Source organism: Seriola aureovittata, chromosome 9 (genome assembly GCF_021018895.1).
Source record: "Seriola aureovittata isolate HTS-2021-v1 ecotype China chromosome 9, ASM2101889v1, whole genome shotgun sequence".
Lineage (NCBI taxonomy): Eukaryota > Metazoa > Chordata > Actinopteri > Carangiformes > Carangidae > Seriola > Seriola aureovittata.
The window spans coordinates 15618199-15635849 of NC_079372.1; the positions used below are offsets into that span (position 1 = coordinate 15618199).

General features: G+C 38.3%; 1 protein-coding gene and 1 long non-coding RNA gene across 13 annotated transcripts in view; one reads left to right on the forward strand and one right to left on the reverse strand.

Annotated features, from left to right (window-relative positions):
• Nucleotides 1–4125, forward strand: LOC130175293 (uncharacterized). Its single transcript, XR_008828722.1, has 2 exons — nt 1–137; nt 2664–4125. It is a non-coding gene; the product is annotated as an uncharacterized LOC130175293 (long non-coding RNA).
• A 5503-nt stretch (nt 4126–9628) lies between these two features.
• Nucleotides 9629–17651, reverse strand: part of hspg2 (heparan sulfate proteoglycan 2) — a 94301-nt gene continuing 86278 nt past the window's right edge. For 8 of the 12 annotated variants that reach the window (XM_056386120.1, XM_056386116.1, XM_056386111.1 and 5 more), the window contains 8 exons: nt 17278–17334; nt 15552–15627; nt 15353–15431; nt 14863–14910; nt 14424–14494; nt 14236–14319; nt 13503–13606; nt 9629–12492 (listed from right to left, as the gene is read on the reverse strand). In XM_056386120.1, coding sequence (XP_056242095.1) covers nt 12320–12492; nt 13503–13606; nt 14236–14319; nt 14424–14494; nt 14863–14910; nt 15353–15431; nt 15552–15627; nt 17278–17334 — 692 coding nt within the window. In that variant the 3' untranslated portion in view covers nt 9629–12319. The remainder of the gene's footprint in view (nt 12493–13502; nt 13607–14235; nt 14320–14423; nt 14495–14862; nt 14911–15352; nt 15432–15551; nt 15628–17277; nt 17335–17651) is intronic. The other 4 variants (XM_056386121.1, XM_056386117.1, XM_056386112.1 and 1 more) reach the window with 2 other exon arrangements.

Below are 17651 nucleotides of genomic sequence, written 5' to 3' on the forward strand. Positions count from 1 at the left end.
ACCGGAAATGACGATCCCGCTGCTTCTAGTTTTTTCCATAATATTGTTGGGAAAATTTTCCGATGGCAAAAGCATTACTGGAAATAATATTCGGACAAAAAGCGCAAAAATGTGCGTAGACTGAAGATGTTACACAGGTAGGTGAATTTTTATTAAATTCTTTTATCCATTCATTTATTTTGCACAAGATCATACACCTCAAAGGAATAAAGCAAACTTCTAGTAGTTATGAGGTAGGCTGTTACTCGTATAATCATCATTACTATTATTATTATTACATGTTGAGACCATAAGTGCAATAAGTCACAAATGAGCATCACAATCATAAGCCCCTGTGAGATAAATACATATAGGTCCACTGTACAATATTCTCAATAGTGCTTTTTTGTGTTTAAAAGAGGTTAGATTCCATGTCAGCAACATTTTCTTCATAGCTATTCCTGAAGAGTTAATTAAAACTGCAGCAATAATAAACTGTAGTCAGTGAGGATGGAAGATAAATGATAAAATATACAGTATGTGAGTGGAATTTGTTTTTGTCGTGTAGTTAGTGCACTTTGGAGTCATGTGCAGCAGAATTAATAAAAGAATAGTATAGTATCCATAAATACATGAAGTTAAGGCAACATTCTCAGAGTTGCTATAAGTGCTTTGTTTTCAACAGTATGGTTCATATGAGAGAAAAAAATGTGGCACAGTCATGAATACCAAACAGCATTTGCTGCATCAATAATGAGCTGCCTTCAGCCAGGATGGAAGATACATGTTTAAACAGGAGTGAGTGGGATTTGTTCTAGTCATGCTGCACACTGTCCTTTGGCTGCATATAGGAGCAAACAAACTAATGCACACATCCATGGTCTCATGAAATTTCCATAAGTTACAAGTCAGACAGTCAAGTCTTGAGCAAGGTCCAAGTCACTGTCAGCAGAGTTGGATGTCGTTGTGCTCAGTCACATTCAAATAATTAACTGTTCAGCAAAGTAACCCCTTATGATAAATAATATAAATAATTTGATACCTGATTCTTAATGAGGACACGGATACTTACATTTTTGCATATCATTGTTATAATCATTAGTAGTAGCAGTAGTAACCTATTACTATTTCTATTATAAATTATTCATTTGCTGAGGTAATGGCTAAACGATTCCAAATTACTGAATAAGCGTGCATGTGAGACTGCACTTATAGTTACACATTAATCATAATATTAGTTAACTATGACTGAAACAAAACATATAGAAGACTAATATGTAAACATTTGACTAATAATTGACCAATAATAACTGGTTGATTAGGGTGTTAATCTCACAGATGTATGTACAGCTTATGTTAAGAGGTTCCAGTTGAATTTATTACTTGTGGACTGAACTGAAGTTCCTGTCACTCCAGGCTGGTCTTCCATTAACTTTTGTTTTTCTTGTAACCATAAGGTGTGAACTTGTTAACTGCTGATATTCAGGTTTTATTCTATGTCACTTCTGCTCTGTGGAACCTGGATCTGGAAAATTGCTTACATATGCAATTTATGCACACTTCATAAATATGCCTGATGCAACTCAATTTTTAATGAACCCACAGACATCCAGCATGTGAAGACTGAAATAACCACACTTTGGGTGCAAATGATCCTCCTTTTTTTAATGACATCATACATGTATTCACATTGTAAAACATACACTTGTCAATAAATCACCTAAATAACTGTTGATTGTGTGCAGAAAGTCAGTGGGCAGGTGAAGCGGACCTTGTAGTCCTGACAGAGTTTTCCACCAGGCTGCTCATCATTCACACAGGCAAAACCATGGGCAGCGTCATATCTGCAAAATATATAATAAGCAAATGTTTTAAAGGGACACATCACAATTTTACACATGAAGTTCAGTTTGCTCGTCATGAGGAGAACTGCCTGTGAACAGTTGTGTAATGTCTACTGTGGCTCAGGAGGTGGCTCTCAAAAGTCGGAAGAATTAACCCTGATGTTGTCATAGTGATGTCATCAGGGTTATCTCAGCTTGGACTTGGACACAACAGAGAGCCTGCATTAGAAACTTGGGGTTTGGAGTTTGAAAGACATGAATGTTTACCAGGCAAGGAGGATCTCATGAAAGACAATATCCAGTTGCATTATGGGTGTTGTCCGACCCGGTGCTATTAGAGTTTGAATAAAAGTCAGGATATCTCAGCCTCTGGTGCTTTGATTTTGACCATTCTTTTTTTAATCTGTGACAGTAACTCAACTTTATGGAAGTGCAACACTAAATCACGAGTGCACCCGTTTAAAGGGATAGTTCAACATTTTTGAACAGTGAATATGAAGCTACAGCCAGATTAGCTTATGTTAGCATAAAGACTAAACTGGTAAACAGTTAGTCTGGCTCAGCCCATCAGATAACAATGTTGTAATGCAATGCGTGATCCAGCTGCCATAATGTGATTTATGTCTACAGAGAATGGAGAGAATTTGGATCCAATGTCATTTTGCTTTTGATACATTTAATATCATCTTCAACTCAAAAGTCCCACTGAGTATCAATTTCACTGCTCTATGTGCTGCAGGCAGAATGTGACACACGTTTTTGTTTATTCAACAACACTTGACTGTGTCATTTTCAGTCCCACAACTCACGCTTGAAAGATTTCACCCGTCTTGTGCGCAGGGACACCAGACAGTGTCATGGCTTCAATGGCCACAGGCTGGGTGCACACCTCACTGGGATACAGCATCTGCAGCTGGAGGAGGGTCTCGTAGTCCCCTTTCCCTTTGGGATTGTCCACGTCGAACCAGCGTGTCCTGCAACCTGCCAAACAGTGAAAAACAAATGGTCTCCTGACACTGATCCTCTGATTCAGACTTATTTTAACTGGCTTTTATAGGTTGTGGTATTTGTTTTTCATCACTTTATACATCCACAGACATGTTGAAGCCAAATGAATCCTACCTGCATGAAAACTTACCCTGACAGAAGTCTGAGGGACAAGTCAGTATCACTTGATAATCCTCACACTGTTTACTCTTCTGTTTTTTATTGATGCATGCAAACCCAAAAGTGACATCATAGCTGAAATAAAAAAAAAAAAAAAAAAAGCTGAAGAAGCATGTCTTATGACTGAACAAATGTCACATCTGAACCTGTGTGTTTGATGTTGAAACAATGTTCTCACGAAAGGTACGTGTCTCCGGTATGAGCGGCGGATATTCCTCTGGTTGTCTTGGCCTCAATGCTGACTGGGTTTTTACAGGCTTGACCGGGGAAGGATTTCATCAGCTGAAGAATGGACTCGACATCCCCCTCCTCTGACGGGGTGTCACTGTTCATCCATCGTGTTCGACACTGCTCTGACACTGAGCGCAGGTTACAAATGGATGCAAGTTTGTACGACATTCAAGCTCAGCAGGAACAAGAATGAGAATCCCTAATGTGTTTGTGTGTGTGTGTGTGTGTGTGTGTGTGTGTGTGTGTGTGTCTGTGTGGACTAATGCAAAATCTATAACGTATATAGGGCATCTAGCCAAAGGTAATTTGCAGCCCGAGTCACTAGTTGGACTGATTTTGTGTGTGGACATAGGTGACAATCTACATTATATTTGTGAATATCTTACAGTATGCAAAAGTAATGTATGTACATATATTGAATTTACATATACAGTATATTCCAAACTAAAAACACATATGTAAAACCTAGAAATTGGAACTATTCAATATATTGACATGCACTTTTAGCCCATACAAATATGTATGTTTATGTAAGTATGGTTATATTTCTAACATATTATATAAATAAACATCTGTCAGTATATGTTGATATTATATAAAGTTGGCTCCAAAGGTCTGAGGCCTCTTTCCCAAAATGTGAAGATAGACATGTTTAAAATGAATGAGAAATGAATAAGAAAAACATATACAGTATAAGCATATAGAATTTTTATATGTATGTAGTTTGATATATAAATTAAATGTATTGTTGTATGTTACATGTTATGACATATTAAAATTCATCATATAGATATTTTAATATATGTACATATACACATTTTACTATGAGTGTTTCATATATGTTATAAACTTATATCGTCATACAGCCAGATGATGTAAATATGTAATAATAATAGGTGGCATATATGGCAGCATCACTCATGCTATAGGGACATACAGTATATGTCATATATTACAATTTTGTATGTGAGACCTGTGTGTCTTTGTGAATATTTGGAAAATAGTTATGGAAAATAATTTAATGGGCAATCATGAAACTAATTCTTTACATATTAGTGAGTTCCAAAGGAAAACAAGACCAGGCAACATACCTTGACAGAACTCTTTAGGACATGTAAACCTGACTCTGTAATCTTCACAGCTCCTGCTCCCCTGATCTGCATTTACACAGGCGAACCCATAGGTGGCGTCATAGCTACAAGAAACAGAAAATAAGGTAACGACAGATGAGTGTAGCACCTTGTCCCCATCGCTCTTCAGTTAATGCAATTGATTCTAATTTTGTCCTTGAAAACTGATGTTGTCAATGTCACTTTAAAAAGGTGTCAGAAGTGCTGGAGGCAGGTTCCCCAGAGACGGTCTGGACCTCGATGGCTATCGGCTGGGGGCAGATTTCTCTGGGGTACATGGTGAGGAGGTCACTGAGAACCTCATAGTCTCCGTTTCCCGTTGGGTCATCGTGATCGAACCAGCGCGTCCTGCACTCTATAAGCAATGAGGGATGTTATTACACTAAAACATAATTACCAATCCTTTTTTTTTTAAAAAGCACTCAACCCTTTATGTTTTTACAACACACCTGAGCAGAACTGTCCAGTGCAGGTGAACATGACCTTGTAATCCTCACACTGTCTCCATGTCTGTTCTGAGTTGAGGCATAAAAGGCCCTCTGATGCACTGTACCTGCAAAACACAACCATCACATTCGGATGTTACACTTTCACTGCGGTTTTTCTGCAAAAGTCGTCACAGTTGTATCAAAGAGTCTGAGTCTGAGTCACCTGTCTCTTCAGATATCAGATTATAGCCTTTAAAGTTCACTCTGTGGTTAATGTAAGACTTTGTAAAATGTTGGTATTTCTGCAGTGTTACGTGTTTTGTCCTTGTTGAGCTGGTTTGGAAACAAAATAGTGGAAGGAACATACAAGTGTCGATGTATAAAAAAAAACAAATATGATGAGTCAGATATTGTAAAATACCTTCATGCTCATCAGTGCAGTGATTTTTCCTCATAGCTCTTCTATTTGATTTGTTTCCCTGATCAAACATTCTTGAATAAACACAGACATTAAATTAAAAAATACTTTCTCCATTATTCATTCAAAAACAATCAAACGAAAAAACAGTTCCTTCTCAGACTTTGTAAATCATAATTCTCTGATGTCAGCTCAGTGCTGTGAGTCATTACGTGTGGAAGGTGTTCCTGGTGTTGGGAGACTTGATCCCGGACACGGTCTCAGCCTCCATGGCCACCGGATCGGAGCAGATCCTTGTCCGGTGCTTCCTTCTCAAGTCAGTCAACAGCTCGGATTCCCCGTCTCTGGAAACATCACCTTCATCGAACCAGGCTGTCTTACAGGCTGGGGAAGGAGAGAGTTGTGTTTAGACAACCTGCTCTCTGTTGTTGCTTCATTTGTTAAAAAAGATGACACAAAGTAATGCAGGCCTTACTTTCCAACGCAGTGGCAAATAAGTGCAGGTCTGGAGGAAGAAGGAGTTATTGATCAGTTAAAACTTTGACTTTAATGCCTCATAAATCAATTTTGTATATAAAATAATGAAAAATGAATTATGAGATTAGTAGTTTTTGTTTTACCTGATACTAGAAGACACCACATTGCAAAGCTCTAAAAAAAAAAAAAAAAAAAAAAAAAAACAGAAAACAAATAAATCCTTTACCATTATGAGATGCACAATTTAAACCAACTGAAAATGCACAAAATCAAAGTACCTGAAAGAGCAACATGATTCTCTGCCTGGTGATATCGGTGAGAGAGAATATAAATAGAAAATCCACGTTAACTTAAATTCTTAATTAATTGACAATAAGATGTCTTTTGTATTTTACTCACATGGTTGGTTTCATGTGAAGAAGCGTCTGTTGTTTGGAGGTGTGATGCATGTGTAACACGGGTATTACAGGAGTTAGACAGGGGCATGTCCTAGTGCACTTCATCATCACCTTTTCATTTGACATCCCACCAATAGGTTTGGTCCCCAGGGATCCTGAGGTGTGTGTATGTGTGTGTATTCCTGCCCCTCCCACGGACGTTTAGCCTGATAGTGTTCCTCAGTAATCGGTGATGAAGCAATAAACGGCAAAACAAACTCAAAACTCTTTTGAGGAAGTTTATGCGAAACAGCACTGACTTTCAGAAAAATGAGCCGCATTGTTTTCTTATTGTTAATGAAATTTCCCCCTGTGAACTATGGAGGTGAATCAGGTGGACTTTTTCATAAATTGTTTCCATCTTCAATCAAAGAATCTCTTGAATGCAATGAAGGATGAACATTAAATTTTATATAATTTCTTCATTTCTGTAACAGCTCTATTGTTTTTTTCATGTCAGAAAATCATGCTTTTGATGTTGATATTAGTTATGACTGATAAGTACCACTATCTCCAGGTTACTAAAGTCAAATCATTACCTGTGTTACAGCACTGTCCTATAAATTATGTATCAGAATTTTCCATCTGTTGCCACATAAGGTCGTATTTTTTTGACATTGTTTACTATTCTGAAGAAGAGCATTTGTTCATTTATCAATTAATATACCTGAATTCTTTATTTTTGATTTCATCATGGTAGACTGTGTTTTAATGGGTTAAAGGATATGCTCACATGTTTTGTGCCCATATGTACACTGGAACAGTTTTTGCTTGCTGCGATCATTTCTCCTGTTCACACTAGACATCTCTTCTTAACATGTTTCCAATGTAAGTGAAGGGGGAAGTCTTTTTTAGTACAAAATCCCCTCCGTCTATAACACTGCAGCTCATCACAGAAACACTGTCTGGGGAAATATAAAGAAAAAGAAGACTGTAAATTTGAGCTTGAGTTGATTTCACCAACTCAGACTTTTATAATCTGTGTACTGTATTATCTTTAGATAGACTGGAGGACTGTACATTTTTCACTTAACAATAATGATTACAGTGACCAAAAACTGTTTTAATGTACATATGGACACGTGAGTATTGCTATGAGACATGCTCATACTGCTGCCGTCAGTGCTTCTGAAACCACCTGTTGAATAATTTAATTTCCTTGTGCATCCATCTTTACCTGTGTCATAAAGCACTAAACATGTGTTATTATACTTTTTTCATGGCAGTTCTGACATGTCATCAATGCTGAGTGTATTATAGAGCCTGTGTAATCCTCCAGTTCAGCAGTCTGTAGTGTAATGTCGAACATGCGATATATCTTGGTGAAAGTCAAGACTTTGTCACTTTATGTTTTGAAGCCAGGCGGATTTAACTAGAATCCCTGAGGCTCAGAGGGAAAGAGAGAGCAACTTGAGACACACTTCCTGTGAGAGTTTGACAACCATGAGCATAAATGTGACAAAGAAGGCGATTCAGTCCTGTGTGTGGGGGAAATGATTGATGTAGAACATGTAAATTACAGCAGAGTAAATATATAAACTTAAAGAAATGATGTTGTTGAACTTTTTGCTGCCAGAATTTTAGACGGTGTCTCACATGAAAAGGTCACCAGAACCTGCATTTATTACGCTTTAGGCAGGTGCACTGTACCTGCACAGTGAGGATGAACGCTCACCTATCGAGAGTGACTATTGAATTTCTGTAGATAACAATTGCGTTGTTGGCCAAACAGTAAAGCCTCAGGCTGGTGAGGCTGTTCAACGTTCCTGAGAGAAAGGTGTAAAATAACCAGGATTATTGTAAAATAACTGCTGCCTGCACGACACTGTGACACAACACACCCAGGGAAGTGATGCACTTCTTACAAGATGTGACCGCAGGGCTTTCACTGTCTAACTGAACTGAATCTCTTAAAAAAAGAAAGAATGATTCAAGTGTTGCAGCAGTTTTATATTCAAACTGAACTAAATGTTGGACACATATCTGATCAGATGTTATTTCTACTGTGAATTTTAGTGTCACTGTTAGATAAAAGGACACACAGCAGCCCAGACGTAACATACTTCATCTATGTTGTACAAAGGAGGTAAGTGAAGTGCTGTTGGCTGTCTGTGTGTGACATATACTGCACTCTGGCAGCTTTCTTGAACACTGCTTATGGGCCTTATCTGAGAAAAGTCAGGACTGTGTTTTGTTACTCTGACTTTAATGCAGAGCTCACGGTAAAGAGAAATGGAGAATGATAGAAATCTGACGCACTGACATTTCTTCAAAGAGGGGATGAGCACAACAAGCTAACAAGAGAGTTGCTTTTGATTAAAGGGGTACTCCTGCAACTTAGCGCACTTTAAAGATACACAATTCTTTTTGAAATGTAGTGAAAATCGAAGCAGCAAAAGCTCAGATAACTTTATTTGTAGTCCATAATATGAGTGAAGCTACAAAAACACTGAATCCTACACTTCCCATAATGCTATTTGATAGCATCTTACCCTCCCTGCCTTACAGGCACCTTTCAAACTCCAAGACGTCTCTAAAACTAAGCTGAGAAAACAATGATAGGTTATTTTTATAGACTTTAGAAAGTTGCCTCCAGATTAATAAGAATGCCAAAAAAATCCAAACATGACAAAACAACAAAACATGTCTTTTTATGATTTTAATGAGAAACTGATTTAATCGTTGTGTGGCTCTACTTAATATGCACTACATAATAAAACAAACATATGAACATGTGTTAAAATGTGCAATAATGACTGGAAAAAAAAACTAAAACATGATCCCGACATATCAGCTTCCATCCATATCTTTGGGAGGAGGAAAGACCGCAACATGTCTTTCTTTAGCTTCTGAAACTAAGGAGCTTTTCAATGTTATTATTTATTCTGAAGTCAGTCAGGCTCTGTAAACTTTGCTTGTGTGAAAGGGACAATTCATTTATTTCTACCTGCCCCCCCCCCCCCCCCCCCCCCCCCAACCCCCTTCCAACCCCCTGTGGCTAAAAGTGGTCCCTCTAATCTGGTTACATAACTGCTGCATGAAGTTATTAATATAAACTACTGTTAGATAACTGAATACAGAATACACATGTACACAGTTTTGCGTCAGTACCAACAACTCATCTGACACGTTAACCTACTTAACCTTTTCTTCTTTCTTAAGACTTCTTGTTTTATCTGACATTCGCTTTACCTGATGTTTTGCTTATCCACTGCCATGGTAACTTGAATAAATACAGCAGGCTCTGTAAGATGAGAGTACTGTACCCCTTGGACAGGTTTATTTTAGCAAACTTGGGTGTAACCGCGACATGGGAACACTGGGTCTTGACTTTCTAAATAGAAAGTGTAATCGGCCTCTCTTCAGGGACCGGGTTAAAGGCTTACCTGCACAATGGATCATTTGGGAACAATGATGTGATTTGGTGCAAAGAATGCTCTATATAAACCCACCTCGCAGCGCAGAGCAGACAACAGTAAATACCGGTTAGAGAAAAGAAAACTCACGAGATTACAAATAGCACATGAATTTTGTTTTTAATTAAGAAACACCAAGGGTGAGGGGAGTGTCTTTTCAACACTGGAAATGGAACAGTCAGGTTGTCCTGACGTGGACAATATATTTCATCTGGTACAGTTTCATTCATTTGACTGAGTGATTCGCTTTTTTTTTTCTGCCATTCAGAAGTGAAACAGTAAAATTAAAAAAAAAAAAAAAAAAAAAAAAAATCTAAGTAAAAACTGCCATTGTTACTAAAAGTGCACCTTTCATATTTTGTAATGGCGTGAAAACAAAAAGCAGTGGCAGTTTCTTGACAACTTAGCATCAGTGTACAGTGTATATATGAAAATCCAGTTCAAGAGCAGATACACAAAAAGGTGCCCCGACGAGGAGCACACACTCTACCCTACTCTGCTTCAGTGTCCTCAACATGGAGCACAGGATTGGCTCTTTTCAATCCACATGTTCATGATGACACCATTCTGAGTAAATAAATAACCCATTCATTGTATTAGGAGCCTAAGACTTTTTTTTTCTTCTTTCATCGAGTGAATAATAAGACCAGTTTCCAACCATATGACCAGGCAGCTCCAGTCAGGTATTACACATGAACCTTTCATGATACTTCATTGGGGTGATTTCTGAAAGAACTTACTAGGTGGGGGGGAGGGGGAGGGGGCATATTCAAACATGAGGGGAAAAACAAGGGGATGTGGGAGGCAATACACAATAACCAGAGGAAAGAAAATAGCAAGCTTCTGTGATTGTTCTAAAACAGCAGAATCAAAGTGTCGAAAAACAGAAGCCATGAAAAAGAGGAAAAGGAAAACAAACAAAAGAAAAAAAAAACATAAAATAAATAAAAAATGAAGCAACTCTAGGTGAAAGGATAGTGCTCATTTTTTAAGGATATTAATACAAATATTTTAAGCTTACAAAAATGAGAAGGAAAAAAAAGATTTTTGAACCCCAAAGTGATCGTGCCGTTGTGGTTTTTGTGGTGTGGTTGACTAAAGGCGGGGGCGAGCATGCTTTGTTTGAGCTACACTACCGGTCGCAGCACTTTTAACTGGAGGCTTCGACTGCGCCCCCCACATGACTTAACACTTTTTTATTATTACAACTGTGTCCTGCTGCAGAGAAAACAACCTACAGAACCACGGAGCCTTCAGAGTTTTATAGCTTCCTGAATTGTCACTAAAGCTACCAAACCTGAAAATGAAGTTACATCTTGAGGCAGTTCTGGATTGAACCTCCTGAGGAAATGGATAATGACAAAAGCGCGCATGCATGTGCGCGCGCGCGCACACACACACACACACACACACACACACACACCACACACACACACACACACACCTGACTCCATATTGGGGCTTAAAGTAGAGTAACCTGTGAGAAATGGAAAGGGCTGAGACATACATAACGAGCAAATTTACTCATAGCAAACACACTCATTCTCAGTTGATACAGATATCTACCTGACTGGCAGTTTTACACATGAAACAATATCTTCAACAACCACACATTAAAAAAAATTACACCTTTCTCTTGCTTTTTTGAGATCTACTCAATCATATAAGGCTGTGGAGGCAACAAATCATGCCGTATCATCATAAACTCAACCTCAAATGCCATGCATATTAACAAATGTGACACTAGTGGAGACCTTTTTTAGAGAGTTTTCTTAATCTAAAGTAACCAAATACAAAAAAAACCCCCAAAAAAACAAGGCAGACAGGCAACCTGTATATGACTATGTGCTGTATCTTCATGTCTGACGTTAGCACCAAGGTTTCTTTCTTTTTCGTAAAAAAAGAGAACAAATACAGACACAGAAGACACACCGGCGCTGCGAGTGTCGTGTGAAGCGGAACAATTCAGCCGAGTTAAAGCAGCAGCACTTGTGTAACATTTGCGGTAATTAACGTGTATTTTAACGACCTGAGTTGTGTACTGAAGCTGCATGTGACCGTGACTGTGTGTGTGTATGCTCCTCTCCCAAAAGACTGTAAGCATGCTCGCGCAAAAAAAAAAAAAGTTCCTCTACAGAAGTGAAGAAAGAAGGCCTAAACGTCTTCAAGTATTAATACAGTTAGGCCTATTAAAAAAAGCCCTGGACACACAGTATTAGAACCCAGAATAAACTCTAGGAAAGTTGAAGAGCAGTTATGGTTAGTTTGCATGTTTTCCCCCACAAATATAATATATATATTCATATGTATATAAATAAAAATTCAGTGCTGTAAAAACATCTCCAACTCCATAGGATCTGACCCATCGTAGAAGGCCTAATATGTTTTACTCTTACTCTTCTCATGACTAAAACTACTGCTGGAAGTATGTAAACTGTACTGGTTCTCCTGTGTTAATAGTCCTTCATTGAGAATACAACACTGAGGAAGAGAAGACTTGTTAATATCGTTTCAATTTTTCTCTCTTTTTTGGTTTTACTGCACACAGAGAAACGAATCCTGTTGTGTCATCTTGTTTTTGTTTGTTTTTTTTGTTATTTTTTTGGTAGCAGCAAAGCACCAAGTTTGTCAGGCTCTATGTGTATAAGTCTCTCTGTGTGAGTCTGCTGTGTGTGTGTGTGTGTGTGTGTGTGTGTGTGTGTGACATCACTCCATAGTCTCTGCGTGTGCATGTGTGTGTATGGGTGTTTGTGTGTGTGTGTGTGTGTGTGTGTTGGCGTGTGTGCTGCGGTCTATGAAGAGCACGGCTGCACGTTGATGCCGTGGGCTGCGTGGGATTGCAGGTCGATGGCCTGGGCCGGCTGCTGGCCCGGCCGGGCGTTCATCAGCGTCAGGTTCCTCACGCAGCCCGTCATTCCTGACAAAAACTTGCCTCCCGTCATAGCAGCCATGTCTGGGGCTCCACCTGTCACATGAGAACACACACACACACACACACACACACACACACACACACACACACACACACACACAATAAACATGTAGTAATAGAATTTTTCTTTAGACATTTGGACCTACAGAACAGGTTTTAGACTAAATAAATGACTGAGATAACTAAGAATGTACAATAAGATATTACATTTCATTTTCTATAGTGAGAAACTCTTTTAATTTGTTCTGAAGCTATTACACTGACAAAGCAGTATAACTGAATACATCACATGGCTAACTGCACTTGAATATGAAGCCAATGTTATGACCACCTTCAAAATGGTGTCCGTGAACTTCCAAATAGACCAGCGACAATTTGCTGTGTGTCTAGTTACAATGAGACACTTGTTTTTACAAGATCCTTTTAACGTTATAACATTTTTCATCTAATTATGACATATTTTATCATTATTACTGGAAACTTAAATTTTTCTCTTTTTTAACTTTTGTTTTTGCTTTCATTTGATTGTGGCAGTAGAAATACAGTACAGACAGGAAATACGGAGGGAAGGAGAAGACGGGAAAAGGGGGGATATGACGTTGTGGATATGTGGTATATGGGAGCGGCTCAAGAATGTTTTCTTGTAATAACAACATCACAAAACTTTGTTGCATTTCACAAAACAAAAAAACAACCAATCTTCTAAGAACAAACTGTGCTTGTTCGAACACAATAACGTGGCCTGTTGTTATAATAACACTTCTGTACAGTGTTAAAGCAAGCAATACACTGTATAGCATGCAGGGCAGTATATGGATGATTAACATTAAGTGTAATGGCTGATAGCCCCACATATTGCTCTACTGATGTAACTTTTTTGTTAAAGGAAAATAATGTACGCTTTGTATTTATTATTTATTTAATTCAACTATTTATCATCTAACTAACAATATTACTTATCAGTATTTTCATATATATTTTTGACTTAATTGTGACAACTAAATTTTGTCTGTTTCTGGACTCCAAACTTTCACTCTACTCACCAAGGTATATACTGCCTTTGGTGTTGACCATGAGGCTCTTGCCTTTAGACTGTCCATGTAGTGCGGCTCCTCCATCAATCTGGATATATCCATCTTTTCCAGTTCTACGAAAAAAAAAACAGCACAAGTCAACAAAAGAACTAAATACACGTTACCCAGGAAATAGTTGACACTACATGTTAATGTCATAGCAAGAAAAGCATATTTGTATTTAATGACATTTCCAGCTTTGCTTTTCCTGCTTTGACAGGTGAAAATGTTTGCTGTGAAAAAAAATTATCTGATATCTGATATTGTATTTGATATGCCAGAGGAAAAACAGACAACATAAATCCAAGCAGCTCTTATGGAATTTCATGCTTGTATGGCACATTGTTTCATAATAAGAATTAAAATAAAGAAATAAAAAGAACTATAGCAGTATGTAGTTTGCATTACTTCTGACAATATCTCAAAGCATACTGGGGTATTCTGATGATGTGTTTTTCCTGTTTTCCATTCAGTAATCCAGCACAATGAGCATCATGCCTGCTTCTGTTGTTGTAAATAATTGTAATATGGATGTAAATGCACAAATATTTAAAAAATCACTGCACAACGTTGGTCACCTGTTCGCACTTTTCTGGTTATAACACTTAATCATCTGAAATCTCACCTAAAGTTCCAACAAACATAAATGTTTGTATATACACTGTGAAATCAAAGGACTGCAGGATATAATATATAATCATACCTGACTGCTGTGATCTTGTGCCATTTCCCATCGTTGATAGACCTCTGGGACAAGATCTGTGCCTCTCCGCTGCCCAGCTGGTAACTGGATATTGTACAAATCATGAGCATTACTACAACATGAATTTAAGCTGAAAATAATATTCATCCAGATATCAACAGAACCTCAGAATTACAGGGGTAAGTCACCTAAAAACAAGATGTCCGTTCTGCAAGCCGAGACTAATGAAGTCCTTGCCTCTGCCGTGTTCTCCGAGTTCCTGGAAATAAACATGTTTAGTCAGCAGAGGAAAAAGATGCTGCGTGTCTGCATATTATAACTATTGACCAATGACCAGCTGCTTTGTGGTAATATTCCACATCAAGTGCTACAAAAGCAAGCATTATTTACTGAAGTCAGATCGTTCCCAACAGTATGTGTATAAGTGTGACATAAAGTCTTCCATGCAAAATAACAATGACAAAGAAGCCATGATGCACATCGTGCAATACAAACACAGATACCTTTTTATTTCATCATGTATTTCAAATCAAGTACAACTGTTCAAGCATACATGTTCTTTTCTTGAAAATGCACGTTATGAGACATGCCAAATAAATAAAGAGTGTCTTGTGTATGAGTCGATACCTTTTTACTAGCATGCACCTTTCGCAAATTGCGTGCGCCATTGGTCTCCTGAGGAAAACGGAGGATGAGTTAGAGAAGCAACATGCACTTATTTAGTGGTGTCAGATAGAGCCAGGCTTGCAGCCAACATGCCCAACAAAGTCACAGCCTGAGCGGCACAAGTATGAATTAGACAGTGTGATGGGGAATGCTGCTCGACAGCCAGTGAAACATGGAAATGAAAGAAAATGCAGTATTGTTTCAGTGATGTATTGATGTTGACGTGTAAGTCTGAAAGTCGCATTGAATGTTATGAGAACATTAATGAGTGTCACTTCTTCACAGTTGAGGTAGTGGTGATGGTTAAGAGTGTTGATGTGCAGTAGCAAAGTTTGGGTGAGGATTAAGAGGTGGAAGGGAGGGATATGTGAGTATTAGGTTTAAGATTTGGATTAAACCATGGCTCAGTCCTATAGATAAGTCTAAAGACATGAGCAGGACCAGGACTTACCACTCCCTGCCATAAGATCAGACCCTCAGAGGAGCCAGTGTTGATCTCCAGTTCGATGGTCTCTGGTGAGTCATGGGCACTGAAAGAAAAAAATAACAAATAAGTAAAAAATAACACTAATGTTACTTTTGAGGTATTAACTCCTAATAATACACAAATTATAAGAGCAAAACAATGTTGAAAAGCAAACTGCACTTGCCTTCTCGGGAAAATGGATTTAGGAAGGGCAATGTATCCATCATTGTGGAAATGAGCTGCATATTGGTAGGGTGAATCTACAAAAAAAAATGCAGTAAAATACAAATTAAAACAGTATTCAGATTATAGTAAGGCTGCTGTGAACTTTCATCCTCACTGTTATGGTGCCCTCCAGTGGCGAAAGCATGGAAGAAACCCTGGTAAGACAGGCTTGGTTAGACAGCATTCATTAACAAAAAGAAGTATTCTTTCACTGACACCAGAATTGTCTTCAATTTGTTGGTGGTGTGGAACTATGTAACTTTTGAAAGAACAAATAAAATATTCTTACTCTTACAAATAAAAAGTTGAATTCTTAAGAAATACATACATACATGCTCAGTGAAATACACTTAGAAATTTTGCTGCTACAGGCTCATTTGGTCTTTTATGACCAGTTGCTTGTGGTTAATGTTAGCTAATGTTAGCAAAGAACTTTCGATAGACATTGCTGTGTAGATGGTATTACTGATTTTTTTTTTTTGCTGACCTTATTACTCTGTGCTTGTGCTACTGTTACAATTTCAGCATGTCACAGATAAAAATTTAGCATGTCAGAGATTGTTTTAATTTTTTGATAAAATATGTGCAAAGTTAAACTGTGACATGCTAAAACATAGCATTGCAGTAGCACAAATAAAGAAAGACTATAAAGTCCGCAAACTAAGTCAGTTAAGTGTTGGGTTACAAAGTTGGGTCTAAAGTTTGCTAACGTTACCTACTTTAAGCTAGTGGTTATATCACACCAAGTAAGCCTGTAACAGCAAAACCTTTGAATGTACTGAAATGAGCAAAGGTGTGTTTTATTGCTTAGAAATTAAATTCCCATTTGTAAATGTAAGATTATATTATTTCTTCTCTCAAAAGTCTAATAGTTTCACTTTAAATACATACATACATCATAATCCTAAATTTCAATACAAAAAAAAATCCCCAGTACAACTAAACTGCATGATGCAGTCTCATTCGACAGTCCTCACCAACACATGAGCAAGTTATTTGTCATTCTCCTCACACTCCACACCATCTCTGACCTTCCGCAGAGATGGGACTGAACTCATGAACCGTGACTCCATGCACAAATAACACATTAAGTAGAAAATATGCTTGAAACACATCTCAACTCACCCAAACAACCACCACACTGTGGTTTCAACAGACACTTGAAGTTGTTAGTAACAGCACAAATGTGTTGACATAGAGCAGATTTAATGTTCTGACTTGGGACAGTTTCTGTGAGTTTTGTTCTTGTTGTATAGACAGGCAGTTTTGAAGTAGACGGAAAAAAAAGATTTTATGTTGTGAGTAGCCATCTTACGGGCATTGACGTAATGATAGGGAAAAGGAAAACAAGGGGAATTCCACATTCTAGCATTTCCAGTTTTAATATGGTGATATGGTGTCATGGGTCCAAAAACAGGAAGAAGAAATCAGTTGATCTCCCAACTGCAGTCTATCATCCTATTACCTTTTAGTATAGATGCAGAATTCCCCTCTCCCAACTTTCCAGAGGGCACAAGAGCCTCAGTTGCCAGTTGAGTACAGACGCATGTTTGGTTTTTTGCGTTTATGCGCGAACACGTGTTAGGCGATAGACAGATCAGGTTGAGCTCGGAAGGTACACGAGGCCCCTTCAGCCCCTGTTAGTCACGGTCGTGTCAGGCAGACTGAATGTTAGGATACTGTACCATTTGCCTCGCTAACTTCCAAATTCCACAGGGCCTCGGGGAAGCTGGAGACCTGGCCTGTATGTGCAGGATATAGCCATGAGAGCGCAGGGGTAAGACACAAGTAATCACTTAGGGTTAACCCTCCCAGCATGCACTGCCATGCTGGGAGTGAACTGTTTGATGTAAGAGGGGCTTCATACTGTGGAGAATGTGAGTCGTATGGGTTTGTTTCTGGCTTTATGTGCAGTGTTTCTGCTTTGAAGATGAATATCTTTGTCTACAGCAGGTGTATGCTCTAAGTAACGTGTACTACGAGGACACATATGCTTTGCTTTTAGACTAACTGGCTGCTACTGACATTGGGTCATTATAAATTTGGGTTTTGGTACACA